This window comes from Dromaius novaehollandiae, chromosome W (genome assembly GCF_036370855.1).
Source record: "Dromaius novaehollandiae isolate bDroNov1 chromosome W, bDroNov1.hap1, whole genome shotgun sequence".
NCBI classification, from domain to species: domain Eukaryota; kingdom Metazoa; phylum Chordata; class Aves; order Casuariiformes; family Dromaiidae; genus Dromaius; species Dromaius novaehollandiae.
The window spans coordinates 34095053-34121915 of record NC_088130.1 but is presented as its reverse complement, the minus strand read 5'-3'; the positions used below and the strand labels follow the sequence as shown (position 1 = coordinate 34121915).

The 26863-nt window shown below is 47.4% G+C and overlaps 1 protein-coding gene and 1 long non-coding RNA gene across 6 annotated transcripts in view; one reads left to right on the top strand and one right to left on the bottom strand.

Annotated features, from left to right (window-relative positions):
- Nucleotides 1-5008, bottom strand: part of LOC135324414 (uncharacterized) — a 57069-nt gene extending 52061 nt beyond the window's left edge. The window contains exon 1 of the long non-coding RNA XR_010385798.1: nt 4054-5008. This is a non-coding gene — a long non-coding RNA (uncharacterized LOC135324414). The remainder of the gene's footprint in view (nt 1-4053) is intronic.
- A 360-nt stretch (nt 5009-5368) lies between these two features.
- Nucleotides 5369-25768, top strand: LOC135323519 (repulsive guidance molecule B-like). Of its 5 annotated transcripts, XM_064500640.1 has the most exons (5): nt 5369-5575; nt 5763-5850; nt 6952-7196; nt 9623-10134; nt 22903-25768. In XM_064500640.1, the coding sequence occupies exons 2-5, from the start codon at nt 5846-5848 to the stop codon at nt 23569-23571; spliced, it is 1431 nt and encodes a 476-aa protein (XP_064356710.1). In that variant the 5' UTR covers nt 5369-5575; nt 5763-5845; the 3' UTR covers nt 23572-25768. The 5 variants fall into 5 exon arrangements, with proteins under 5 accessions (XP_064356710.1, XP_064356709.1, XP_064356708.1 ...); XM_064500639.1 differs by lacking the exon at nt 5369-5575 and having other exon boundaries at nt 5702-5850; nt 6958-7196; XM_064500638.1 differs by lacking the exon at nt 5369-5575 and having other exon boundaries at nt 5702-5850; nt 6955-7196.
- The last annotated feature ends 1095 nt before the right edge of the window (nt 25769-26863 follow it).

Genomic DNA, 26863 nt, shown 5'->3' with positions numbered 1-26863 from the left:
GGATGTTCATTCATTGCTAACCTGGTGGAAAGATGTTAGCCAACTGTGCGAAACAGCATCTTTCCTTCTAGCCTTCCCAATCGAAGTCTGTGTGCCCAGGACAAGCGGCCTGCCATCAGGCACCCAGACGGCGGAGCTACAGGAAGACTTACGCGCTGGAGCCCTACGTTGGCCGGAAAGCCTCCATCACACTCCTACCACTGACTCAAGGACTGGCTCTTTGTATTATGAAAGCAACATTATTATACTGAGTACCAGAATGTGATCATCCTTGCTATGCCAGAGGGCTTTTGGCCACAGAATTCATGCTTTTGGTATATCTCTTACAATAATTGAACTTCAAGCTCTAAGAACGCTCCAGGTGACAATCTGAGGCACCATCTCCCATTAGGTCCTAAAGAAGACTATAAAGGACTGCAAGCCGCAAAACACTGCAAGGTCATGACAGCACCTGCCTCCTGCAGGACTCTGAGAGCTGGTGGTACTGATACTGCAGCTGATGCTCTCAGACATTCATATTCCAGGATCTGCTACCTTGATACCAGACTCAGTTTCCCAAGAAAGATTATCCAAGAGATTATCTTTTAATATTAACCCAGTTTCCCCCATACCCACTATGCCAATCATAGAGAAATCGTATTTCTCTGCCACTCAGATCGTTTTATTCCACTTTGGGAGTGTATCTACCAGATAAACTTACAGTATTAACATACTGCTGAGAGAAAACTTTTTAAAAGTCAGAGTAAATAACATTATTTCTATCTTGATGTCTCAGAGATATCTATTATCTTGGCCTTCTGGCTCTCTCTAAAAAAACTCCTGGCTTTGGAGCTTTGGATTTTTTCTGCCAATGTGCATCTGGTATTCTTCTCTGCATCTAATCCTCCTACTGAAAGTCACTCCGTCTTTTCCCATCCTCTGCCACCTAATTCCAAAAACCTTTTCTCAGTTTCTTCCTTTAGTGTGAAAAAAAATCGCTGTATAGTTCAAGACCTAAATACGACAGGGTATGCTACTGGGTCGCCATTACAAACCCCGTGCAACCAGTAAAAATCTTTTCTGCTTTCATAAAAAATTGCAGCCACTAGGAGAACTGGGCAGATACAAATTGCAGTGGCAGCAGGTTTACATGCCACACTCTGGACAGCTAAAACAGCTCTTGGGACACACCCCACATTCCTATCTAAGGTAGCCCCAAGCTCACATCTAAATTGAAACACCTGACAAATGTCTTTATCATGCCCAAATTCTTACTGAAGAACATTGCAAGCCTTGGATGGTGCAGGACCCCAGCATTTAACTGCAAGACACCAAAACCCTTCCCAAGAGCATCTCCCAAGAGGGCAAAGAATCACCCTGTTTCTGTTCAAATGAGGGCTTTTAGAGCTTGCTCTGCACGTGCTGCAGGTTGCTATTCCCCATTTAAATTTCAGGCTCAGTCCCCGGCAGTCTGGAGCAGATTTCTGTACGACAGCTGCTGCACGCTCTGTACGGAGTGTTGTGAAACACAGAAATACAGAAGTAGATGCACTCAAAGAAGCAGATGTTTCTTATCTGACAGTAGCTCATGTCCAGACATGCCTTGCCTGTCTCTGTCTTATAACCTGTACTGAAGTGTCCATGTTAGGTCTGTGGTGGCCCCTGGACCCGAGCAGGGTTGCATGCCTGGTGTCCAGCAGCAGGATGATGCTCTGGTTGATGCTGTCACATAAGTGACAATAATTAACAGTCCTCAGCAGGACCAGTTACCTGCGGTGCATCTCCACAGCTGTGGCTACACTGCTGCTGACTGGAGGTCTGGTCCAGTTGCCCCGGCTCATGCCCTCAGGGGGTTCGCGTCCAGCCTCAGAAGACACCGATGGCCAAACTGCCCAGCTTCACTCACATCAGCTGCCAGACATGTAGCTGGACAAAGTATTTCAGAGAGCTCCAACTAATGTAAAATAACTCTCTAGTTTGAAGCCCTCATTCTCCTTTTATTTATTACCGGAGAGTATTGGAAGTAACTCTAATGCAAGTATATGTACAACCAAGGAGGAAATCAAGCCATTAGAGCACAAATGTGTGCTGCTCAGGTCCATGTCTAAAAATACAGTCCTGAATTTTAAAACCACTGAGTCCTTAGCAGCTGCCACTGCAATCACCAAATGCTAGGATTTCTGTAAAGAATAGTGGGGGTAAAACACTAACAGCACTTAGGACAGCAGCTGTACTAGTAGCATCGGGATGAAGAACGCTCGCCTCCTGTCTCCGACTAGGAGAGCGTCACCCTTTCTTTTGCAGTTCCTATCATTTCTTCCTTCCTTTTGTTCTTTCAGTGACATCTAGTAATGGCATTCCACTAAAAACCTTTCTACAAACCCTAATTTCTGGGAGTGTGTTGAGTTGGGAGTGTGCTGAAAAAGGGAGCTCTTTATCCCATTCCCTGAGCGCACGTGTGTCACAGGCTGCTATGGCTGCAGTCCTGCTCTCCTCATGATGGATGCTTGCTAACGGCAATGGGCTGTGTGAAACGGATAGCATGGATGTGACTGGCAAAGACCCTTCTTCTCAGACCCTCCTCTGCATATCAAAAAGGTGCTTAAGGGATTACAATAAAGACTCTTCCAAGTGTCAGAAAAAGAGAAAGGAGCCATTAAGTTGGGTTTTTTTTTTCCCCTGCATACAATCTTCAGGAAAATGCTTTAAAAAAGAAGTTGAAACATTTTAAGGGAAAAAAGTATCCTTCCTGGGATATTAAACCTCCAGTGGTTTAAAAGAGACAAACAGCCAAAATTGTATTTCAGTGCCTTTACTTCTGTAATACAATGATCAGGCAGCTATAACTTACCATGTTAGCTATTTCTCAATGTACTTTTCCACGTGGAATCTGAGGGCCTCTTTCCAGTAGGAAATGGTATCATCATGCTAATACAGTTTCACTGACATAAGCCTCTAAAGGAGATATAAGGGACTGAACAAACTGGTTACTTGGTTCTGATGCTGTCCCAAGGGCACTGCCCTGATGAAAGCTGCATTTTATACCAAGAGTTCCACTACCAATAGGAAATTTGGGCAAATTCCCAACTGTTTGCTTGGGATTCCTACAGAAACATTCTCATGATCTCTTGTGGACCAAGATGAGACTTTGCTGTCAGTTAAGTAGTGATTCATAAATGTTACTGCTTATTATGTTTCTGTATGATACATAAATCCCTTACAATTTCACCGACCCTAGAGAATGGTCTTCTCCTGTCTGTAGTACTTCTGTCAGAGCAAAGTAGTAAGAGTCAGAGCAGAAGCTAGTTGGGATATTTCATTGGATTTTTTTTAAATGGCAAAAGGCCTTTTTACATTAAAATATAAAACTTTATCAAAAAAGTCAAAATTCCTGACAAGCCTTCCATGGAAACTTAAGCAGTTCATTTGTTCTGTCTCCAGTATTTGGCTTCTGGGTTTCTTTCACTCTCCTCCTCCATTTTTGCCTTTTGAAAAAGAGGGAAACACTCACTTTCTGCATGTCGGGACAGTGTCGACATGACAGTGCTTCTGTACAGATAAAATGTGTAGGGGACGTGTCCCAGAGGGATAGTCCAAATTTCAATGCCTGCTTGGAAAGCACTTTAATCGCCTGTGATACAGAAGTGAGATACCACTTCTGCTAACGCCAGTGCTGGCCAGAAGTACTTTTCAACCTGCTAATAATGAGCATCGGTGTAAAAGTACAGAGATGCCTGATTGCTAGCTGAGTAAATGATACGATGCAGCTGTCTCTGAAAGGTGATGAAAGGGAAGAGCTGTCTATTCTTTGCATGCTTTTTTCTCATTCTCCAGCACTTGAAAAAACTGGCCTGGAAATAATAATACTTCCTGGTGTCACAGCCTGGGACGCTGACGAAAGTCAGAGGCGAGGAGATGTCTTCCCCCCGCCAGGCCCCTTGTCTTGTTAACAGAGGAAAGGTCTGTTCCAGACCCAATTCAAAGTATTTATTTAATTACTGTATTTCTTTCAGATCGGACAAGCTGACTTCTAAGACATACTGACTAACGTTTTCAGAAAGAAAAGAGCCTTGCCTTGCCAGACTGTGTCTGTTGTGTTGGCGCTCACTCAGCGAGGAAGAAGAACGGTAAAGGGCTGGAGTCGCATTAGAGAACGTCCTCTCAGGGCAGCTTTCTGCGATGGCTTTGAACTCGCTCATCATTATTTTATGCACCCAATCTTCTTTCTGCTTGTAGAAGGGAGGAAGCAAAACACACGAGACTTGCCTTTAGGATTTTTAATCAAAGCTGCAACTGTCCTGATTGCAGCAGTGGATTTTCGAGCTCTGAAGCAAGTGGGTAAATTAAAATCCCATGTTCCTGTGGGCTATGAACGGAGTTGCTTGAAACACTCTCTAATGAGCAGAGCCCGCTCCCACTGTCAGGACAGGGATGCTCAGCCCATGTCACGTGTAGGGACAGACGGAGACTCGGGCTGCGGGCACCGACTCGCAAGCGGAACATGGTCTCCCTCCCGCGCGGCGCAGGACCTTCAAGTCCTTAGGAATTTTCCAGCGGGCTCCCATCAGGTCCGCCTAGGCAGGACTGAGTACCAGGGAAACCAGCAAGGCACGCGGCAGAGCAGGCAAAGGGCCGGTCATGTCGAGAAGCCCCTTCCCAGCACACATCACGGCTCCCCAAAAAGCCAAAAAAAAGCACAGACGCATCTGCTCTCCCGAAACACTGGGTACCAAAGTCAGGGTGAAAACGGGATGAATCACGGAGAGGCTTTCCAGCCAGGTTCATAGCTTTTCTAAACCCCCAACCCACAATACTGCACTGACCACACGGCCAAGTTCAGAAGGTTTTTCCCCTCCTCGCTCCCCTTTCGCCGGGCTGTTACCCGCAGTCGCTGCGTTTGCAGGACCAGATTTCCAGCCAGGAGCTGCGCACCGGCTGCCCGGTGGCTGTGACCCCCCGGGGGCGGCCACCCCGGCCCGGGCACCCGGCGCACACGAGCCCGCTGTGACCCCCCGGGGGCGGCCACCCCGGCCCGGGCACCCGGCGCACACGAGCCCGCTGTGACCCCCCGGGGGCGGCCACCCCGGCCCGGGCACCCGGCGCACACGAGCCCGCTGTGACCCCCCGGGGGCGGCCACCCCGGCCCGGGCACCCGGCGCACACGAGCCCGCTGTGACCCCCCGGGGGCGGCCACCCCGGCCCGGGCACCCGGCGCACACGAGCCGCCAGCGGCGGGGCCGGGGCCGCCCGGGCGGCAGGTTTGGGGCTGCGGGCGGGGCGGCGGCAGCCCCCGACGGGAGGGGGGAGGCGAGGGCGCATCCCGCACCCCCGGGAGGGGGCTGCCCCCTCCCCCCATTTGTTTGCTATAGGTGGCGGAAAGATCACGCCGTCATTAAAAGCACATCCCCTCCTTTGTGCCGGCGCCGGGAGCAGACGGCGAGAGGGGAAGAGGCGCCGAGCCCGCTGCCCGCCGCCGCTGCCCGCGCTGCCGCTATGGGGGTCGCCGCGCCCGGCGGCCGCCCGCCCGCCCCGCCGGGGCCCGGCCGCTGAGCGCCCCCGGCCCGGGGCTGCCCCGCCGGCGGCGGCGATGCTCGCGGTGAGTCGCTCGCCTCGAGGGGGCTGGGCGGGGGCGCGGGGCGCCGTCGGGGCTGCCGCGGAGGCGGTCGCGCCCCCGCGGGCCATGGGCGGCCGCCGGCACGGGCGCCTGCCGCCCCGCGCGCGCGGAGCCCCGCGCAGGGGCCGCTCACCGTGTCCGTGCTGTCGCCCCCCTCCCCCCCGCGCAGGTGCCCGCCCGCCCGTGCCCCGGCGCCCGCGGGAGCGCGGCGCAGCTCCCGCCGCCCTGAGCCGCGGCGCCGCCGAGCCGGACATGCCGTGAGTACCACGCACCGCGGGGGCGGGCGTTGCATGCGCGGCGCCGGGGCGGCTGCGCCCTCCCGCCGCTGCGCGGGCGCGGGGGAGCAGCGCGGAGCGACACGTCGCGTTCCACACACGCGCGCGGGGAGCAGCAGCGCGAGCGGCGACCTCCGCCCTGCACTGCTGGGAGCAGGCTGTCACCAGGGGAGCAGCCACGGCACCGCACGGACCTTCCGGAAAATAAACCACGGCGTGCTGAAAACCCATTAATGCTTCTTGCATGTGTTTCACTTTCACCCACTTACACGTTCACTTAATTTCGCCTTTTTTCGGTCCCACTCCCGGTGCGCACCCACCCGCGGCGCGGCCGAGCAGGCGGCAGCGGCGCCCCGGCCGCGCTTCAGAAACCACCGCTGTGATCTCGGGCTTCACCCCCCTCCCGGGCAGCGGCGGCGCGGCCCCCCTGCGCGGCGCGCGGTGCTGCTGCGCGGGGCGCGGAGCTGCTGCGCGGCGCTACCCGCGCGGGCGGCGCGCGCCCCCTGGCGGCGGCGGCGGGGGGGCGGGGCGGGGAGGGAGGCGCAGCCAATCGCGGCCGCGGGCCCCGCGTCAAGGCGCCGCGGGGGAACGCGGGCACGGCTCTGATTGGCCGCGCCGCCGCGCACGGGCGAGTCACGTGGCGCGGCGCGGCGCGGCCCAGGGGCAGGCGCGCCCGCGGAGCCGCTGCGCGAGGCGCGGCGGGGGCGGGGGCGGGGGCGGGGGCGGGGCGGAGGAGGAGGCTTCCCGCAGCGCGCGGCGCGGCGCGGGGGCGGTCGGAGGGGCGGGGCCGGGGCTGGCCTCGCCTATGGGCGTGGCGCGGGGCTTGCTGGACGTGGCGGCGGGCCAATGGGGCGGCGGGGCGTGGTCGGGCCGTGCGCGGCAGCGGCGGCGGGCGGCGGCGGGGCGCAGTGCGTGGGGCGCAGCGGCGCGGAGCGCAGCGGGGCGCCGCGGCCGCCTCCCTGGCTGCGTGGGGCGGTCGCTCACCCGCGCCCTCCCTTTGTGCTTGTCTCTCCCCGCCGCCATGCCGCGCCGCGCCGCGCCCGCTCCGCTGTGGCCCGGCGGCCTCCGCCCGCGCCGCTGAAGCAGCAGCAGCAGCAGCAGCAGCAGCAGGAGGAGGAGGAGGAAGCCGCGAGGAGCCGGAGGGGGCGGCCCGCCCGCCGCCCCATGCCGCGGCCCCGTCCCGCCGCCCGCCCGCCTGCGCCCTGCATGGACGGGCATGGGGAGCGCAGCGCCCTCCCGCGCCGCCGGGGCTGAGCCGCCGCCGCGCCGCCGCCCGCCGCCCGCCGCCCTCGGCCTGCTCGCCGCCCTGGGGCTGCTGCTGCGCGCAGGTAGGGCCCGCTCCGCGCCGCGCCGCGCGGCGGGGGCGGCGTTTCCCTCGCCCCTTCCCTCTTTGCTCTTCGCCGCCGCTGGGGAGCGGGGCGGGGCGGGGCGGGAGGTGCCGCCGGCGCGTGTCTGCGCGTCGGGCAGAAACGCCGGGTCGGGTCGGGTCGGGTCCGGTCCTGGGGGGCGGTTCCTCGGCGGCCCAAGCGCTTCCCAGCGCCTGAGTCTGGCGCAGCAGGGCGTCTGCTGAGCGGCTGCGGGGCCGGGTCGGCCGAGCTCGGCACGGTTTCCCCCGGTGGCACCCGCAGACCGCGATCCCGCGGGGAGCAGCGGGACGGGACGGGACGGGACGGGACGGGCCCCCCGGGTTGGGGGGCGCGGGGCCGCGGACCTGCCGCGCTGCTCGGTGGCTTCCCGTGCCCCCCCGGGCTCGCCCCCGTGTGGTTCACGCACCGCTGCAGATCGTACCCTGAAGCACAGTGAAAGTTCCTGGTGCTTTGAAAATCGGGCTCTGAGCCGACTTGGCCTGTCGCAGTTTGCTCGGTATACTTCGTCTCCGTTCGTGACCATGTAAACACAGGTCGTCCCCCCCCCCCCCCCCCGCCTTTTTTCCCCTTTTGCAAAGCTGCATGTCACTTGCGCAAAGATCAAGCGCGAAGCTCACTGCTTACTCGTACCCTTCGTGGTCGCGCTTGGCTGTAGGTGAGGGACTTTCTCCTTCTACCCTGTGTGTCTTGCGATTTTGACAGGAGACGTGCCTCGTTGCCATTGCAAATTCATGGATCGGGTATTCTGGGTGCGTCGTGTGAGCGGGTATACAGGCAGCTCAGCGAGGGATAACCAGAGAAATTGCTGATCTCCTCTCATCACTCCATGAATTGCAAAAAACAGCCACATTTAAAAATTTAAAGTCCTACAATACTTCAGTCCTTTTTCACTCCCCATGTCTCTGAAGTTTAGGAATGTCGTAATTGGGCTGTTAAGACCACACTGAGGCCAATCCTACCTTACTTCGAGGTCAGGAAAAAAGTGGGAGACAGTGTAGAAGGAGGGATTTTAGGGGAGGGAACAGACTATTTGTAAAACACATTGTATTTTCCTTTTCCCTTTGTTCACACTTCTCCCATGTACTTTTCTAAGTATTTTTTGTTGTTCTTTATTTTATGACCATTTGAAATCATAAACGAATGTATACACAGCTGAATTTTATAGGTCATAAAAGGAACAAATAGGCACAGCATGTCTTTAGTGCACAGTTCTTGCTGCTGGACAACTCTTGCGTGAAGCCTTGCACGCAGTCTCTGTGCCGTTCCATGTGCTGTGATGGCCATCTTCAGCTCTTCGCCTGGGAGGAAACCTCATTTATCGTTTGACTGATGTCCTCCTTGTTTTAACCCCTGTGCAATGTGTGCGTCTGCGTTGCCGTTAGTGCAGCGTGCAGCCCTGTTCTGTTTTATCTCTGCCCCTGGTGAGTTGCTCTGTGTAAAAGCTGCACTCAGAAGCCTGGTGCGAACCGCCACGAGAAGCTGGAAGGACTTCAGGTCGTGACAGCGAAGGCTGTGAAAGGGAGGGCTGTAAAAATGCCGGTTTGCTTGCTGGGATGGTAATTACATTTTCTTTGCGGAAATCAGGTGACCTGATAGGGTGCAACTGGCTTGTTCATGTAAACTGAACTGTGTACCTGTTACTTAAGTCTCATGAGTACTTCAGGTTTTGATTGCGAGAGGTTTTTTTCCACCCCTTGTCTCATTATTTTCCGTAGGCTGTAAGAGGTGCTGCTGCAGTGTTTAGATTCCCTAGCTGGCAACCTGAGCTTCCAACAGCTGTGGTTTTCTTGCTATTTAATCACAGAAAGCAAGCAGTGAAGCTTAAGCTATAGCAGTGCCAGGGAAGCAAAGCAAACTGAGTTTACGGCCTGTTCTCCTCTTCCCCCTCCCTCCCCCTTTTCTCCTGCTTTCTTGAAGAGGAGCTCTGATCCCTGCTTCATTCAGTTTGTTTCTGTCGAAACCTGTATCGCTTGCCTTCTTTTTCACATCCTTCTCAGGAACAGGATTCAGAAACCTGTCACGTAAAGCACTGAGAGACTAAATAGAGACTTGCCTATTGACTAAGTGATTAACTTAAGCACAGAATTGCATCATCATCTTGATATCATCTGGAAAAGAAATGCTGGGCTCATGCTTGGCAGGAGTTAATGCTCTTAATCCATTACTTGCTATTGTCTAGATGGAAATTAAGTCATGCTTGGGTCATCTCGGCCTTTGAGAGAGGCTGTCTGTGTTGCTATCTGCCACCCTCCCAGCCCCATTTTCTCCACTGTAGAACATTTCCCCAAGTTGTTTTTTGCAGTACCCGTGGGCAGGGAAGGGGGGGTATATGGATTGCAATCCAAGAGGTTTGCTCGATTTCTGTCTGCCTTCTGTTTTACGCATAGGTGACTGCCAGCTGCAAGCACACTGTCGAATCCAGAAGTGCACCACAGACTTTGTGTCCTTAACTTCACATCTAAACCCTGCTCTCGATGGCTTTGACTTGGAGTTCTGCAAAGCCCTGAGGGCATACTCCGCCTGCACCTACCGCAACTCCAAAGTATGCCGGGGAGACCTCGTCTACCACTCTGCGGTGCTCGGCATCAGCGACCTCATGGGCCAGAGAAACTGCTCCAAGGATGGACCCACATCCTCCACCAACCCTGAGGTGACCCATGATCCCTGCCACTACAGTGGCCACGCAGGAGCCAGGGACCACCAGGGAGGGGAGCAGACTGCTCCTCCTACTTACCTGTTTTGTGGCTTGTTTGGTGATCCTCATCTGAGGACTTTTAAGGATCACTTCCAGACGTGCAAAGTGGAAGGGGCTTGGCCTCTCATAGACAATAACTACTTATCAGTGCAAGTGACGAATGTGCCTGTGGTCCCAGGATCCAGTGCTACTGCTACAAATAAGGTATGGATTGCTCTTAAACGCTGTGTACATGTACAGAAGTGGAAGGCTGAGACTGTAGAGTAAGCCACTTAACCATTACGAGTTAAGGGGTTGCAATAGGTTGAGAATGTTTCAGGCAGTAGTTTGAGAAAGTAAAATTGCTGGGCTTCTATTTTGTGAAATTGCTTCTTTGCTGATTTTCTTGGGAACAAAAAAAACCCCCTCAAAACAGCTCTTTCTCCCCCACCCCCCAACCCACCCAGAAATATCACCACAAAAACATTTAAGGAGACTAAACTGATGCCTTAAAACAAGCATCAGCTTGCAGCATCTGTGACTGCCCCCGCACTAAGCAGAAATCATAGGGTCCTAGGGTAAGAGCAAGGAAAGAGTGAGGATCTTTGCTTTCCATTAATTCTCTAAACTGTACAGCTGTAACAGTTGAAACCAAAAAAAACACTGACAGAGTGGAACAACAGATTAGCCAGGCACTGAGGGTTCAGAGGAGAGACAAGGGGGAGAATTGCAGAGAATTGAGAGGAGATAGCCCCAAAAATGGGGGGGGGGGGGGGGGGGGGAGGGAGGGACAGGGGACGAGACACATGGGTGCCACATGGCTGTTGGAGGGTGTTAGTGCCCTGACTCTACAAAGGAAGCAGCAGCCTGAAAATCCTACTGACAGTATATGACCCTCTGCAGACAGGCAAGACTTAAGATTGCTGTCTTCCCAACCACTTCAAGTGGCTATGGAAGAAATGCATGCTCTAGTATTAAGAGCATATGCCCTTTCTTTAAGAAAAGTACTTGGCTTTTACTTAGCAGGTGTCCTTATAGGAAGAGAATGAGGAGGTATAAGGTCTGGGTCTGGCTGAAATGCCCTTAGATTTACACCAGAAGCCAGGGGAGAAAAATACTTCTTACGTTTTCAGGCACCTTTTTATCATAAAATGAAATGACTCAAACATACGCGTGAAGCTGGTGCTGTCCCTCTCCCCTTTTTTTTTTTTAGATAAAGTGGCCAGTTGTAGCAGTGTAGGTAACTGTTGCAGGATGAGCCTACTTGGGGTATGCTACAATGTTTCCAGACCATCAGCACTGGAAACTTCTGGCTGTATTGCTACACATGGAAATAGGTTAGAGCCTACACAACTACCATGGAGATAGCTGTGCTACTGCACGTACTAATAATGTGACTCAGTCTTGCTATTTATTACGTGCAACCTTGCTGAATACTGAGATGCTGTCTAATGCTGATGCTTATATGGGTGAGAGAACACTTTCTGCTTGGGTAATAAATCAAAATTTTTCAATTTGCAGGAGACCGAAGGTTGGATTGATGTATCAGTGACAACCAAAATCCCCTTGTCTTAGCTTGTGCTCGTGCCAAACACAGTGCCTAAATGAGCTTGGAGGGAGTATAAAATGAGGGAATGAAGCTATCCTAAATAAGCTTTGCAAAAGAGACTTGAGTCTCTTGAGGAGAAAAAAAAAGCCACTGGAGCAGATTTCTCAAGACTCTTAAATAAGGAATACAAAAGAAACTTACATTGCGTAATCTCTAAAAGAGTTTAGCAAAACTGAGGATAAAAACTTTTTGAGTAGTCCTTGTTTCCTTGTTCCTGATAGTACTGGAGGAAAAAGCATGGAGAGTCTTTTTGTGCACAAATTGCATGGGTGGCCAAGGTGTGATGGTAGCAGTAGATAGGTGGTCTTATCTTTAACTGGCCATAGTCTAAAAATGATTGACTACAGTTGCATATTATGCAGGAGTGTATATTCTCAAACTGATAACTAAGAGGATTTGAGGAGGTAAATGTCTGTACATACTGGAGGGAAAAATGTTTTTAAGGGACTACCTTTCATCTTTATTTCTAACTCTGCTTCTAATCCCAATGCAGTTTTTTTGTCTTCTCTGATTGGCCTTCTGGAAAAAGCAGGAACACTTTTTTTGCTTTTGCGATACTGGTGTTAGATTTTACACCCCTGCAGTTGCACAAGTACAGTTAAGTGTGCAGAAGCAATTAAATGAAGTAAGATGTAAGCTTTAGGACTTTAGAAATCTCTAGCACCAGTATCTGTTAAATGCATACAGTACTTGAGTGTTTTCTTTCTTGGCAGGTAATCAAACTTTTATCAGCACACCTCTTTGTGGGAATGAAGGTTGTGTTTTGCATGCACAAGTAATTTTTCAAGATAAGTTTTAATATCTCTTATGCATCCTTTTGATTTCTTTATGGAACAGGCTGCTATAAAATGTACAGAAAAAGGCTATTAAACTACACTGCCACTGCTGGATTGATTTGTGTAACCTTTTTTATCCTACAAGTGTTCCATCTTGATTGTGATGGTGCTGCTGGATTTGCTTACATTATTTTGGGCATAGGCTAGCTTAAGATATGGCTTAAAGAAAATAATTTCAGTGGTTTTCTTTATCTAGGCAGGTTTTTTTTCCTAACTTAGAGCATGCAAGTAAGCTACCTACCTTCTCAGTGAGAAACTTTTCAGAACCTTATGCATCATCAGTCCTGCTGGTTTTTTTCACTGCAAATGTTTGAGATAGATGTTTAATTTTAATGGGATATAATAACAAAGGTTTGTGTTGAACCTGAGTTGTGGAGAAGCCAAAGCAAATATCAAATTGCTAACTGTCCTGCTTAATCTTCTCTAAAGCAGACCTAATAAAAGCAATGACCAAAAGTGTGGAAGCTTTCATTTATTTTGAATGCCCTTTTTTAGGGGAAGTGATTTAAGCAGTTGTAGGAACAGAATATTGAATCTATACCCCACATGCAGCGATCCAACTTCTCCTGACTTCTGAAATGGCTGTTTCAAGGGGCATATCATCACTTAGCCTTGTAGGTGGTTTTTACCTTCCAATTTATGGTACCTTACTGGTGTTCAGAGTGACTTTTAAGGGAATCAACAATGAAGGGAGCATTCTGTGTAAAATAAAGTTGTCTTGTCACTCCAAAACCCATATGACTTGAATAACCCCAATAGTCTGAGGGCTATCCAGCAAGTTTGTAAAGGACAAGAGAATGTCAGGAGGTTTTTAACAAGAATATGAAGAATGAAAGTATGTTTTTCTGCCTTCAGTACACACCCGGCAGGAAAGAACGGAAAGCAGGAAAACTCTTCCTTTAATTCCTTAATTGGAAAGGTATGTCGTCCTGTGGGAGATGTATATTCATTCACAAAGTGCTCTTGGCAATTTGTTTGTAGGTGTTTTGCATATTTGTGATGCCAATAGTAAGGACATCTGTTTCTTCAGAGTGAACAAAGCTATTGTGTATTCTGTGGTCTAGTTGAAACTTGCAGCTCCGCTTTCTTCTGAGCCTGTTTGATCTGTTTATGCCCCTTGGCATAGGATCCCAGGGCCTTTCAGATGGAGAATGAAGGATCACCAAGTAGCTGGGAAACTGATTTTCTGTATGAGCTTTGTGCAGGTCGCTGGCATTTTTCATCTGATTTCTGCAACTACGGAAGTAGAGCTTCCCAGGCTCCTGGGGATCTCCTGAGCATAAATGGCTATTTCAAGGGGCTGTGGAGGGAGTAGGTAGGAAGCATATCATATAATGCCTTAAATAGGACTTTTTCTTGTTTTATCGTGGGCTTTATTTGGAGAGGAACAAAATCTTTGTTGTCTTTGACCAGTGTGACAGGTGTTCTGGGTATCTCTAGCACAGTTATCCCCGAGTAGCAAATGAGGCAGAGGTGCCTGCACTTCTCTATGGAAAACTTTCCTTCTTGTTTGCGGTGATCAGAGATGAACAAGGAGCTTTTCCTATCCAGGTGTTTTGTAGTGAATAGCTTGAGGGTGAGACATGGAGAATGGATGCAGGGAGGGCAGAGAAAGAAAAACAAACAGGCAGTGGAAAACCCAGAGCTTTTACTGTAGTGGGTTTACTGGGCATAAAGCTTTCAATCTGGGAATAGACTGCATTAGCAGTGTAATGAAACATTGGGTAAGTGCTCTTTTTCCCAGAGTCGAAACATTTAGGTATCTCTTTTGCAGTCTGGTTTCTATTTTTGCAAGAGGAAGTCATTGGACTGAACGCTCTGTACTTACTTTCCTTTAAATAATTAATATTAAAACAGTCGTCTTCCAGTCACTGTTCAGTTGTGCTTCTGAGTGGGAGCGTCAGATCACTGACCACGTGTGATTAATTTTCTCATCCTTACAGGCTTCCTGCCAAGATAAAGAAGAACTTTAGCTTTTTTCCTCAGAGGAGGTACATACTGCCTTTTTGTTGAAGGACTTCTGTCAAAAGCCACATCGTTCATGAGGTGGAGCGGATAACACATCTCATTGACTTACAAAGCAGTGTTTTGTTATTGTTACTGAAGAGCGAGGAAGATTGCAAGCAGAAGGGGAGAATGAAGGACCCAGGGTCCTTCAGTCTGTGCAAGTTAGTGCTGTGCTTGGGCTTACAGCTGGGCAAAAACTGGTTCAGCAGGTAGCTGCGGATAGCGTGAAAATGTAGGTGCCACAGCACTTTCTGTGCATTTGAGATGTTTCTAAAAGACTGAGGCTTGCCAGTGCTTTTAAGACAAGGGCTCTGTTCTTCATATCAAAAGCCACCCGTCTGTGCCTGATGAGCAAGATGGCCTGTGGTTGACTCTCTAGACAGCAAGTCATTGACTCTTCCCTGGGAGCAGTGTTGGCCCTGGAGTTAGGGCAGACTCAAACCTCTGCTCATGGTTAAACATGAAAGGTTTTGTCTTAGGATCTCTTCAATATATTTCAACTTTAAAATCTGTCTCTGTTGATGTGTTTTATCTATTTTATATTTTTATATAAAATATATATATATTTTGATCACTCGTCTTCATGAAAAGATGAGGGTGGGAGAAATAACATGCTTATGAAAGAACTCAGAGTGGTCAGGGACCAACTGGTACCTAAAACTTAATTGGAAGTTCTTAATTATCTTTTGGTCATGGCCAACTGGTGACTAGTTCATAGCATGCTGAAAACAAGTAGACTTTTTTGTTAGGAATAAAATCGAGTGATATAGAAGCTCTGGAGAAAGGGACCTTGGCACTATCCTGGCTGGAAGACAGGAGGTGAATGTAATCTTGAGGCTGGCTTCTTGGGCAGAGGCTGAAGCGGAAGAAACCATCTGCCAGGAGCTCTGTTTTCTCTATTAGTGGGATTCTTGTATATTACACAAAAGATGCAAATAAGCTCTCTTTGGGTTTTGTGTTTGTTTTTGGAACTCTGACCTACCTAAACTGAAGGTCTGCATTTCTCCCAGATGTGACCTCTTAGGTCTTTGGCCTCTGCTCTGTGCTTTTGCCTTTAGCACTTTCACAGCAATCTCCTCCTCCGTAAAGAAAGCTTGTTTAATTCTGTTATGGGCACATCGCGCGTGTGCAGAGCCACCCTCGGTCATACCGATGTGCTGTGTTGGTTTGGACAGGCTCATAAGAACAGCAGGACAGACAGCAAAAATACCACAGTTTTCCTGGGCACAGGCGATTTACTGCCTTTGGTGATTTGCCAGCTTCATCAATGTAAAGGTAAACAGTCCTGTTTCCTGGTGTTCAGGACAGCACGGCCTTACTAGAGGTTGTTTTCTAGGACAAGCTATGGCAATTTATCAGGTGCTAAACTGTCCTTCTTTCTGTGTTTCTGGGACTGCTGGAGAACTGTTGCTAGAGTTTTGGTGTCTTGAACCCCTTTGTTTTGGGAGCGGGAGAGGAGGAGAGAGTGTGCACACATATGTCTCAGCAGTATCTGACTGTCTTCATAGCCCTGGGGGCTTCTTGGGAGCAGAAGGGAGGAGAATAAAGTAGTGGATAGAGATGGTGTGTTTTTCTCAGAAGTGGAGATGTGAGTTAAATGTCAATGTTGTACATTAAACAGGCTCTACCTGCCTGTTAGTATGTATGCTTTACAAAGTCACTGCAGGGGAGAAGAGCCCTTCTCCTCCTTGGATTGTCCACCAGGAAAAAGAAGACGGAATATTTTAGCTACTGTTCCCATTGATTAAAGTACATTTAACTCTGATCAAGTTCTGGGTAGTTTTGAAATTAATCAATAGTAGATGCTAGATGCTTCTAGAGTTATTTATGAATGGTGACCTTCTCGCTCAGCCACATCTGAGAAATGCTTTCCTGAGTGATCTTGGGTTTCTTTTTGGAAATCTTCTTACTCCTCCTTTCAAATTGTCTTCCCCATTACTTCTCTGTTCTGTGTGGGATTCCCACACCTTCCCTTCCCTTTTTCTCCCCTGGCATAATATGGTAACATGACAGGGTGAAAGGTAGGATGGTTCTGTAAGTGACCAGTGGGCTGAAGAGGGGTTGGTGTATTTAGTTTTGTAATGCCCCCAGCAACTCTTGCTTCTGAGAGCTTGGCCCCAGCAACATCACTGAGGCAGTCTCCTCTAAATCTCTTTTTTGTCCAAACAGCTTGTTCCCAGTACCCCTTCCAACGTGCCTGAAAGGAGCAAAATGTCTTTCAGGCATATACTTCTAGCTTCTGTTCTTAAGCTGTGTTTACTTTAGCAAGTAGTGCACTGCAAAAGGGTGGATGTGTGCAGTGAAACAGTTTGTGCTGAGAATTGTGTGTCTGCATATAGGTATTACAGGGGAAGAGCTGTGGATGAGCTGTGATGCTGTCTGATGGACTGAGTGGTCATTAGCATTTGGAGCACATCTTTTGGTTTTGTTTCATCCAAAAAGACCTGCTATGCATATAAAAAAGAACTACCATGTGGTGTAGCTTTAAATGAGGCTGAATGAATCCATATTTTCAAATGAATTCTTATGGTTTTCCTTTATTAAATCTCTACTTCCACCCTTCAGCATTGCTTTATTATTCAAGTGGTGTCCTCTGGGTGGTACTTAGTTTCCAAGATAAACTTTCTACACGCTTCGCGCCTAGTGCAGGTCTCTGGAAAGGGAAGCTGTGAAAATTTCAGTTAGAGATTGGGAGGTCGGTTAATACATGATGCTTTCAACTTTCCTGTATATATGAACTGCAAAAGCTTTTTGATGGACTTCTAGAAATTTTATGCGTGCTATGCAGTTGTCTACCTATGGACTTTTAATAGCTGCCTCTCACAGATCACTTAAGCCATTCACAGGCCTCCCACGCATCTTTTAAGACCACTGGTCTGATATCGTAACACCTCTTGCTTCTATTCTCCAGTGCTTGATGAAATCACTATTAAACCATCAGGGCTGTGTTTCTCTTCAAACATGATCCTTCCCCATCTTTTCCCATAGATTGAAATGGCGCATAATGAAAGCATCTGAATGCTTTCTCCTGACGCCAGTAGGGAATGCGCTTTAAACTGCAGACCTATACTGAAGGTAGAACGTAAACAGCAAAGTGTTTTTTCTGCTGCATCAGAGTGCCCTCTCAGCAACCTGCCTGTCCTGCTGTACCTTGCTCAGATGTCCAGGGATGTCACTAGATAGGCCCGTGATATGATCTCTGCTACTTCCATGCTGCCCTCCGTTAGCCACAGAAATGCTCAGTGGCAAAATCTTGTGTCATAAGAAACATTGTAGGGGCTGTCTTTCAATGTGCATATCCACTTTCTGAGTATGCAGTTTACAGTTGTTAAGTACTTGCGTAAACTCCTTGTTACGATCGATGTTCCCTGCCTCTCTAACTAGCTATTCTTGTTATGTACCTGAATGCTGACTGTAACTTCTCCAAGGCAGGTGTTGTGGTCTTATATGCTGGGAATAGTAGTTGGGAAAGAGGGGGTGGTTCTGTGAATTTTAGTAGTGCCGTGAGACTTCAGTGGTGTTGAGGTGGGTTCTGCATGAGCGCATGGTGAAGCAGGCCCTCACCTCACCACAACCCCGTCAAGGCAAACATAGGGGGAGGGAGGTGGGCCTGAGGGCTATCCTGCTATAATTGTGAGTGAAACTGGGCAAGATCAAAATCTTTCCAAACCTAATAGAAACCTTCTTTCCTTCTGTGTTTAAAGTCAGATTTTTCCAGATTAATTGCCTGTTCAGTAAGTAGTGTTACCTTCTTGCATGTGGTGCCATCATGCTTGTGTTTTCTAAGTCCGAAGTCTGGCCTAATTTTAGGCAGGCTTTGTCTGAACTCTCTCTTCAGGAATTTTACCTGTAGTAGGTGTAGAAGGCTTGCATTCTAGGTATGGCAGTTGGATTTGTGTCTTATGGTTGTGGGTGGGCTAGACTTCAAGGAAAGAAATATTAAAAATCTATGAGTAGAGCCAGAGTAGCTTGGGCACAGAGGAGAAAGGAACGTTTAACAAAGGCATTGATGTTTTAAATGGACAGCAGTACTGTCCATCAATAATAGATGGAGTGGTACAGTGCAAATGTGCCAAACTGAGTTATGGCTTACTTGTTCAAACTAATCCATCTATTGCAATAATGATGGTATGTGTAAAGTCACCTTTTCAGAGACTTTCTACAAGTTGACAAGGAGAGAATGCATGTGTGGGTTTGTATAATCAAAACTGGATTTGTTTATGTAACTCTGAATGGGTTTTCCTTTCTTCTGCTCTTTTCCCCTGCCTGCTCCTTCCTTCCCTAGTGCAGTTTCATGAAGGGGGAAATGGAAACAGAAGCAGGGACCGGTGAACTGCTGGGATGTGATCAAGGTCACAAGGCCCTGTAAGAAGAAAACTGTATTCACAACCTTATAGTAGTTCAAAGCAGATAAAGGCTTTCAGAGTATATTTGGAGTAATAGTCTGTGTGTGTTCTATATGGCTGATAGATGAAATAATACAGTTACAATCTATGAAGTAAAGTAATAAAATACTTAATGCAGACTGGGGAACCAACTGTGTTACGGTGAAGGGTTCTCCCCCCCCCCAAAAAAAAAAAAAAAAAAGTAGTAACAAGAAATACTAATTCGGCAGAGTTGTAAGTGCTTTCTTTTACAATAGCTACTCACCAAAGTTTTTCCAGAGAGGTTGATCAAGTGTTTCTCTCTTTCCCTGTGTGCAGCTTGCTCTTGGAAATAGCAAGACTTACTGAAACCTGCTGTTGGAGTCACTAATCTAAGCACGTTTGGGTTCCTATGGGAATGAGAACTCGTCAGTTGTTTTCTGATTGATGGTACAGCTGCAAAATTGAAAATGTTTAATTTCTTGCATTGAAAAATGCACTCCTCATGCTTGAGAACAGCATATTAAGTCCCTTGACTCTTGTGGCACTTTTTAGCTATCAGTACTTGAGCATATACTTATAGGCTGATAACAGGAAAGTTAATAAAACTTAGTAAGAAATGTAGTTACCAATAACCTGATAAAAATTTCTGTCTTAAGAACACCGTCACACATTTACTGCAAACGCGGGAAACTCAAGGATACAAAGCTGTAGAATTTTATACGAAAATAGGAAGATAGTCGCACCTGCTGAATACAGAGCAGCAGCACTGTAATTGCATTGTGGCACTCACGCAGAATAGGGTGAGGAGTCAAAGCGTTGTGTTTGTTTAAGGCATGCTAGCCAGGTGCCTTCTAGAGATGTATAAAGGTCTTCTAGAAGCTTCACTTGGGCAGCTTCAGAAGTTAGACTTTCCATAGCGCGGTCCTGGAAAGGCATCGTGCATGTGGTGGGGTTCACGCAATCTTCATGCTCAGCAAGCCTGGGGAGGATGATGTTACTGGCATCCTTTTCTCATCAGGAATGGAAAAATGTGGACCAAAATGAAATGTCTGTGCGCAGTTTGAATGTGCGCAGGTTTCTTTTGTTTTTATTAATCCTCATCTAACTGAGATTTGTATAGTGTAGCCTCAGTTCAACCTTTGGAAAAGGCTTGCTTTGGTCCTTCAGTCCTTTTACTTTGGTCCTCGCTGCAGTAGCTTAAGAGCTCTGTGTGTGCCCCAAGTAGAAGGCTTGGATGCTGATAACTTCAAAAAAGCTCTTCCTTCATCTGAAGGTTCAAGCATTTGGATTTCTTTTTTCTAGGTGTAGAAAGGGCAGCTGTAATTTCTGGTCTGTAAACAGTGACACATGAACAGCTGTGTGTGGGTGTTTTTACAACCCAGCCAGAGTATAGAAAGTGTTATATGTATGTGTACACATATAACGTGATATACTTGTTTGGAAAGGCTTAAAGCATTGCGTAGTGAAAAAGGTTACTCTGAAAGCTTTAAAAAGAGAAAGCTCTGCAGTGAAATTTGCTTTATCTGCCTTTGTAACAAGCTCTTGTAACAAGCCAACAAGAGCGTTGGGCTGAGGAAGGAAGAGGCGGTAGGAGAAGGACTTCACAGATCTCTGGTTTTACTGGTCTGGCCTGTGGATTAGACGGGGGTGGCAGGAGAGAAATCGCAGCATCCAAACTGACTGTCTTGAGCCACAATGTTTAAATATGGATCTGCGTCCTTAGCAAATCTCAATGGTCTTTTTGCTGATTCTCTGTCGCGAGCATCCTTGCAAGGGGCCTTCGTTCCCTTAAGGCGTTCAGCCCTCGCTCAGCATGTGGCTTTATTGCAGGTCTTGCCCGGGTGAAGGGCTCAGCCCTTCCTCGCTTTCCCCGGTGCTGCGGGCTGTTCCCCTCGCAGAGGAAGGTATGCTGGAGGGAGGGAGGGAGGCAGCTGGTGGCTGCTCTTACTGCTTCCTTTTAAATCTTGCCAGCTCCCTTGCTTAACTGTTAGAGCAAGTCGCCAGTTCTGTGCCTCATTAAAACCATGTGTAGTGTTAACGCCGGGCTTGCTCAGGTGCTGAGCAGCCTGACAGGGCTGAGCCTCTGCTGGCCTGTAAATCGCTCTTCCCTCGCGGAGCAGCACGGATGTGCTGGAGGAGGCAGGAGCGCTTTGTTATCTGAGCAGCCCGAGATAGCCATCTGTTTCATCGAAACTGCGTTATATGGAATATAAGACCTGACTTAGGGATTGAGGCCCTGGATGATACGCAGAGCACGCATCCGACAAGGCTCCGGTGTTTCCTCTCTGGGTTCCTGGCCTTACTTTGCAAAACATGGTGATGTGAGATGGTACCTACAGCAAGAAAGGCACTGAACTTTTGAGGAAAAATACCTGTATATTTCTAGCTTTTGGGCAAAGACCTTCAAGCTCAGCTGTGGCCCACAGATATGAGTTTACCAGAGTGCTTGACTACAGCTGGTCTCAAGCTAGCTGTATAACTGATTAAAGCAAAGAAAAACCGTTGGAAAATTCCAGTCAGACAGCACCAGTGGGAACATATGGAATTAAAATAGCAAGTACTCCGGGTGCGTGCGTGTGCGCATGTGAGAGAGATAGAAGGGCTGACAGTGTGTCAACTAACCGGAACAAACCACACATTAAAACCTAATGCAATACTCTTTAGTGTATGCCTGCATATTTGGAGAAGCTGTTGGGATAGGAGAAGGGAGGAAGAGGTGCTAGAAGGGAAGACCCCTGTCTTTTACAGCTGGTATGGAGAGGTGAGGCTAATGAAGGTAGAGGTTTTATTTGAATTGTCTGTAACCCAGCTGTTTGTTTAACCTCCAGCTCTTATTTCAAAGCAGAGGGGCAAGAAACTAAAGCTGTTGTGCAGAAGTGTGCTGGTTAACTGAAATTAAAACATGCGAGGTTGCTATAAATTTTAAGGAAAATGTTAATACTAGTTTGAAAACGTTTTCTAACATGTTTTGGAGTACTGTGAATCTTATAGCAATGTGCTTAAATGATAGCCTGTAAGTAGGTTTGATGTAGTCAGTCTGTCAAGGGCAAAAACGATATTAAAATCCCTATTTCTAGTGCCAAATACCCTTTGACCTTTTCAAGAATTTACTATTTCCTCCTCTCTGAAACTGTAAAGGAAGAAGCATCTCTGTTTCTAATATTTATATTGTCCCTTCAGTATACATTTTGTTTTTTCAAAAAGCCACCAGACACCTCAAACTCAGTCTGCCAAATAGCCTAATTATCTCCTTCAAGTAAGACCGGAGGACCTACTGTTTCTGTTGTGGTTTATTCAAATAAGTGTAAAGCTTTAAAAAGCAAGTCATAATGTTAAAAGAACAAGTAATTGGTTTGTGTTCCTGGTTTGTGTTGTAGGTCACCCTTCCAAGGCCTGTCTTTGGGTATATTTCAGTCGCGCTTTGTTTCTCCGTTGGCACGTTCGCTAGCAGCAGCGGACTGGAGGTGTCCAGTCTCCCAGTTCCTAGGACTAAGAGATCCAGGAGCTGTAACCAGTTACTTGACTAGTTGTTTTCCTGGTACTGTGTCTCGTCTCGCTCCTTGTTGTATTGTAGCAGTGAACACATCAGTGCTTTAACAGTACTCTAACACAGCTAATCCTGGCAAAATTTCTAAAAAGCGTGAAGCACTCTGACAAGGGTCGGTCATGCAGTCACTGTCAGAGGCAAGATAAGAATATTGGGAGTGAGGGAAACCGAATCCTCCAGTTCCTCTCTGTGCTTTCACACAGTCTCCTTCCACAGTTTTGCCATAGCAGCCAGCAGTGTGGGAATTGTTTGGCACGTATACGTCCCTGCGATTGCAGGATGCATTCCAAAGTGTTAAGAAACCATCAGGCAGGAGGGAGTTGTGATGCTTAATTAAATATACAGCCTTTTACTTTCCTGGCCTTGTTGCAGTTGCCACATGCTAATAGTCTTGCTTCCAAGCCAAGTTAAGAACAAATTTAACAATTGCCATCTGGTAAAACGTTGCTTTTTGAGCATGTGTGCAGACTGTTCTCTGCTTTAGGCATGAGTGGGGACAAGCGTCAAGCTCTGAGCTTAGTGGGCACTCCCAGATAATCGCAGCTGCAAAATGGAAAAGGGATCGAAATGTGTATTTTTTCCCATGCTCACTAACCACTTTTTTCTTTCCCTCCTTCCCCCTTCCAGATAACTATTATCTTTAAATCGTACCAAGACTGTACAGATCAGAAGGTGTATCAGGCAGTGACTGATGACTTACCTGCAGCCTTTGTGGATGGCACAACAAGCGGAGGTGATGGGAACACCAAGAGCCTGCGAATTGTGGAGAAAGTCAGCGGCAAATACGTCGAGATGCATGCCAGGTACATTGGGACCACGGTGTATATACGCCAGCTTGGACGCTACTTAACACTGGCCATCCGCATGCCTCAAGAGTTGGCTATGGCCTACGAGGAGAGTCAGGACCTGCAGCTGTGTGTGAATGGTTGCCCGTCAAGTGAACGTATCGATGACAGCGGCCACTTGCCACTGCCTGTGATGGGGCAGTTACTCCCCCAGTCAGGCACTACTCATCCCCGCTCAGTGTACACACTGGAAACTGCCACCACCAAATGCCATGAGAAGATGCTGGTGAAGGACATCTATTTTTACTCGTGTGTGTTTGACCTACTCACCACTGGTGACGCTAACTTCACGGCTGCTGCTCACAGTGCCTTGCAGGATGTGGAGGCATTGCACCCCAGAAAAGAGCGCTGGCATATCTTTCCCAGCAACGGAGGTGGTGGTGTGAGCAAGGGTAGCAAATTGTTTGTCAGTCTTGGACTTGTGTGCTTGATCCTTGTTGCGTTTTTGTAGGGTTTTTTGTCTATAACAAAGTTTTGAAATATATATTGTCATAATATATTGAGTAAAGATGAGTATATATGTATATACCATGTATATGAAGGGATGTTTTGTCTTGGGACACCCACCAGATTGTACATATTGTGTTACCGTTTTCATGTATGTTGGATGTAGTGTTCTTTGTATCTATTTGTTTTGCAGTTGGTGAAATGTTTTATAATGTCCCTGCATTGGGACCTGATAGAAAGCACTTTATTTTTTATATATTAAATATTTATGTGTGTATCTGAGTAACTATGTATTATACCTATACACATGTACATACAGTACCCAGTGCTCCCTCTAAGTACTACTTTGTTTTAAAAAAATTTTATTATATTAATGGATTTTTTTTCCCCCTAGCCTTCCTCTTACTGTAGAGATTAGCACCTCTTTTTTCCTACAGTCATGCTGGTGATTTGTTGCATTCTCTAGTTAAAACCAATGAAGAATGAAATCTTATTCTGTCCCTTAAACAAATGCTCCTTCCTTCTTTGGAGGGAGCTCAAAAGACCATCTTATATAACTCTCCTTCTGCTATGCTCAGCATTTATGCTGCAGAGACGTGAAATACAAAACCACCTTTGTAATCCTGACATATTCTAATTCTATAGATTTTTCAAATGAAGACAAGTACTTACACCATCCCTCTGTGAATGCAGTGGAGTGAGACTTGCATAGCTTTATAGAAGTACTGGAGAGTTGACTTCTAAAGATACTTAAATTGTCTACTTCTTTTAACTTTAGAAAGGGTTAGGTAACTTTCTCATATCCTCTTCAAAAAAATTATTGCAGCAGTCCTACCTGTAAGAGTAGTTAAGTTATTCTGTAAGTTGGACTGGAGAAATCACATGCCCTTGTTTAGGTTTTAATACTACTTATACATTAAAAGGGGAGATGAGCCCCTAGGCTCTGAAATGCTCTTACTGAGGGACTAGGAGAAAATTGCTTCATTGGCCTAAAGGTTGGTTCTACCTAGTGCCTTAAGAAATGGGAGCCTTAATACATACAAAAATAAGCCTCCTTTCCCCCAGTTCCAAAATGGCCTTATTCCACCCTTAAAAGTGTTCATCTGAGACTGATTGGTCTCTGATATGTTAGGTCTGTTTTCTGAATGAGGCTAAAATTGCACTTGCTTTCGTTAAGCAAACTTGAGCTAGTGTTTGCTGTAGTGGAGGGAGATGGAGTTTATCCATGGAGTGTATTTTTACAAAGACTATTCTGGCTGGGTTAGGGACTGTTGACTGTTAAGGACAGCAGTAGTCTTTTCTCAGAACAACTAATTAATTGCCGATTTGGATGGGTAATTGCATAATACGTTGATCTGGAAAAAACATTAGAAGAAAATAGCCTGAGCTGAGTTAAGGTTGAAGATAGCGTTTTATTCTAGGCTAGACCGTAGGTATCTCTTTGGGCAGCTTGTTCTGTCTGTGCCATCTGATGATGCTGTTTCAGATGAGTTAGACTTGTGGATATACGCTGTGTCTGGTAATGTGGTTCCTGCTGCTTCACCTGATGTGGTGAGGAGATTCTCCCTATTCTTTGTGTGGCTGGACTTCCTCAGTGGTGCACTGAATTTAAAGATCTTATGGCTGAAAGCCGGTGGAGAAGCCTAGCATTGCAGCGCTGATGTACACACTTAACACGTAGGCACCAATTGCTAGTTAATTTCCTCTGTCTGTGGATCCCATGAATATATATATATACTTATATATATGTATACTAGCATTGAATTGTGAGCCCCTCAGATAAGTAATATTTCAGAAATGTAGTACTTCCTCTTAAAAGTTTTCATTTTCTTGTTCCTGCTGTGGGATTTCTTGAGAAAATGTTATTTGCACATGTTCGTTCTTGAAGTCTACCATAGCCAAGAGAGCTTTAGTTAATGCCAAACATGTGGATATTTTGAAGCTAGTGAATGGTCTCTGGGGAGAACTTAAGCTTAGAGGGAACACTGGTTTTCACAGACACTCCGAATGGCTGTCTTTTAGAAGGCTGCAGATTTTATTTTCGTGCTTGGAAACCCCACAATGTGTCAGTCTTTGCAAAACCTTTTAGATGTGGTTCATGAATATACCAGTAAGTATATGTTTGTGTAAAAGAGTGACTGTGCAGTGTGTAAATACTTTAAATTATTACGATAGAAGAATAAAGTTGCCTACCCCGCTGAGGAACGTCTGTAGCGTGGTGTTAGTGACCCCTGGTGGGGTGCAGAGAAATCGGGGGTGGGGGCTGCGCACCGGGGGGGCAATCCATAACCCAGGGCCCCGTACTTTTTTCCTAGCCATCGCTTGCTGCGCGGGAATGTGCTGAATACAGTCGCCGTACTTCCTGGCAGATGCTTACTTCCCTCGTCTAAATTAGCTGTGCAGCGAAATTTATGGTCAGCAGCTGCAAAGCAGGCCAGTGTATTGAGGAGACAGTGTGTGGGAAACCAGCAGCAGGAAACAGCCACTCCGGATCCCACCTGTACGCTCTTCCTTGCAGTATTTGCAGAGATACTTAGAAGCGCTTAGACACAGTGGTCTGATTTTGCTGTGGCTGTCTTGAAAAAGGTTATGAAAATCCTTTTTTCGGGTTACTGGATAACTCTCAAACCAGAAGGACCTTGGGAGAGAAAATTAATTGCTGTAAAACTGAAGAGGAAATTGAGGGATTGAAAGAACAAATGGTACAGAAGAGTCTATAAGATTACAGAAGTTTTTATAACAAAATGATCTGTTAAGCATGCATAGGAGCCTAAATATTTCAGCTGCAAGGCTAATCGCTTAGTATGAAGGCAAATTGAAACTGCCAGTGCTTAAAACAGGTTATATCACACACATACCAAGAAGGATGGACCTAATGAACACAACCTTGAATGTCTTTTTTTACCTACAGCTAGAATTAGGGGTGGGGGAGGAACAATCGTAAGAGGTAGATGTGTCACTGAAATGCTCCATGGAAGCAAATGGCTGTAGGAAGATAAAGGGAGCTATAAATATATGTTTAATGTGTACGAAAGGAGGCCTTCATTTCTGTAAGAGTTTATTTTCAGATGTGTTGATTTACCACTGCAAGCTCTGCGGAAGGCAATATAGAGTGATCATCGCTGTTTTGATGCAACAACTACTAAATTCTTGCTGAAGATATCTGTTGTTGGCCTTGGTCTTAAAAAAAAAAAAAAAAAAAAAAAAAAAACAGTGCCTTGGATGTTACTGGCTTATTCAAAAAATTATTTTAAGTCTCTTCTGTAGCATTTCTAACCAGAGTATCTTCTAACCCT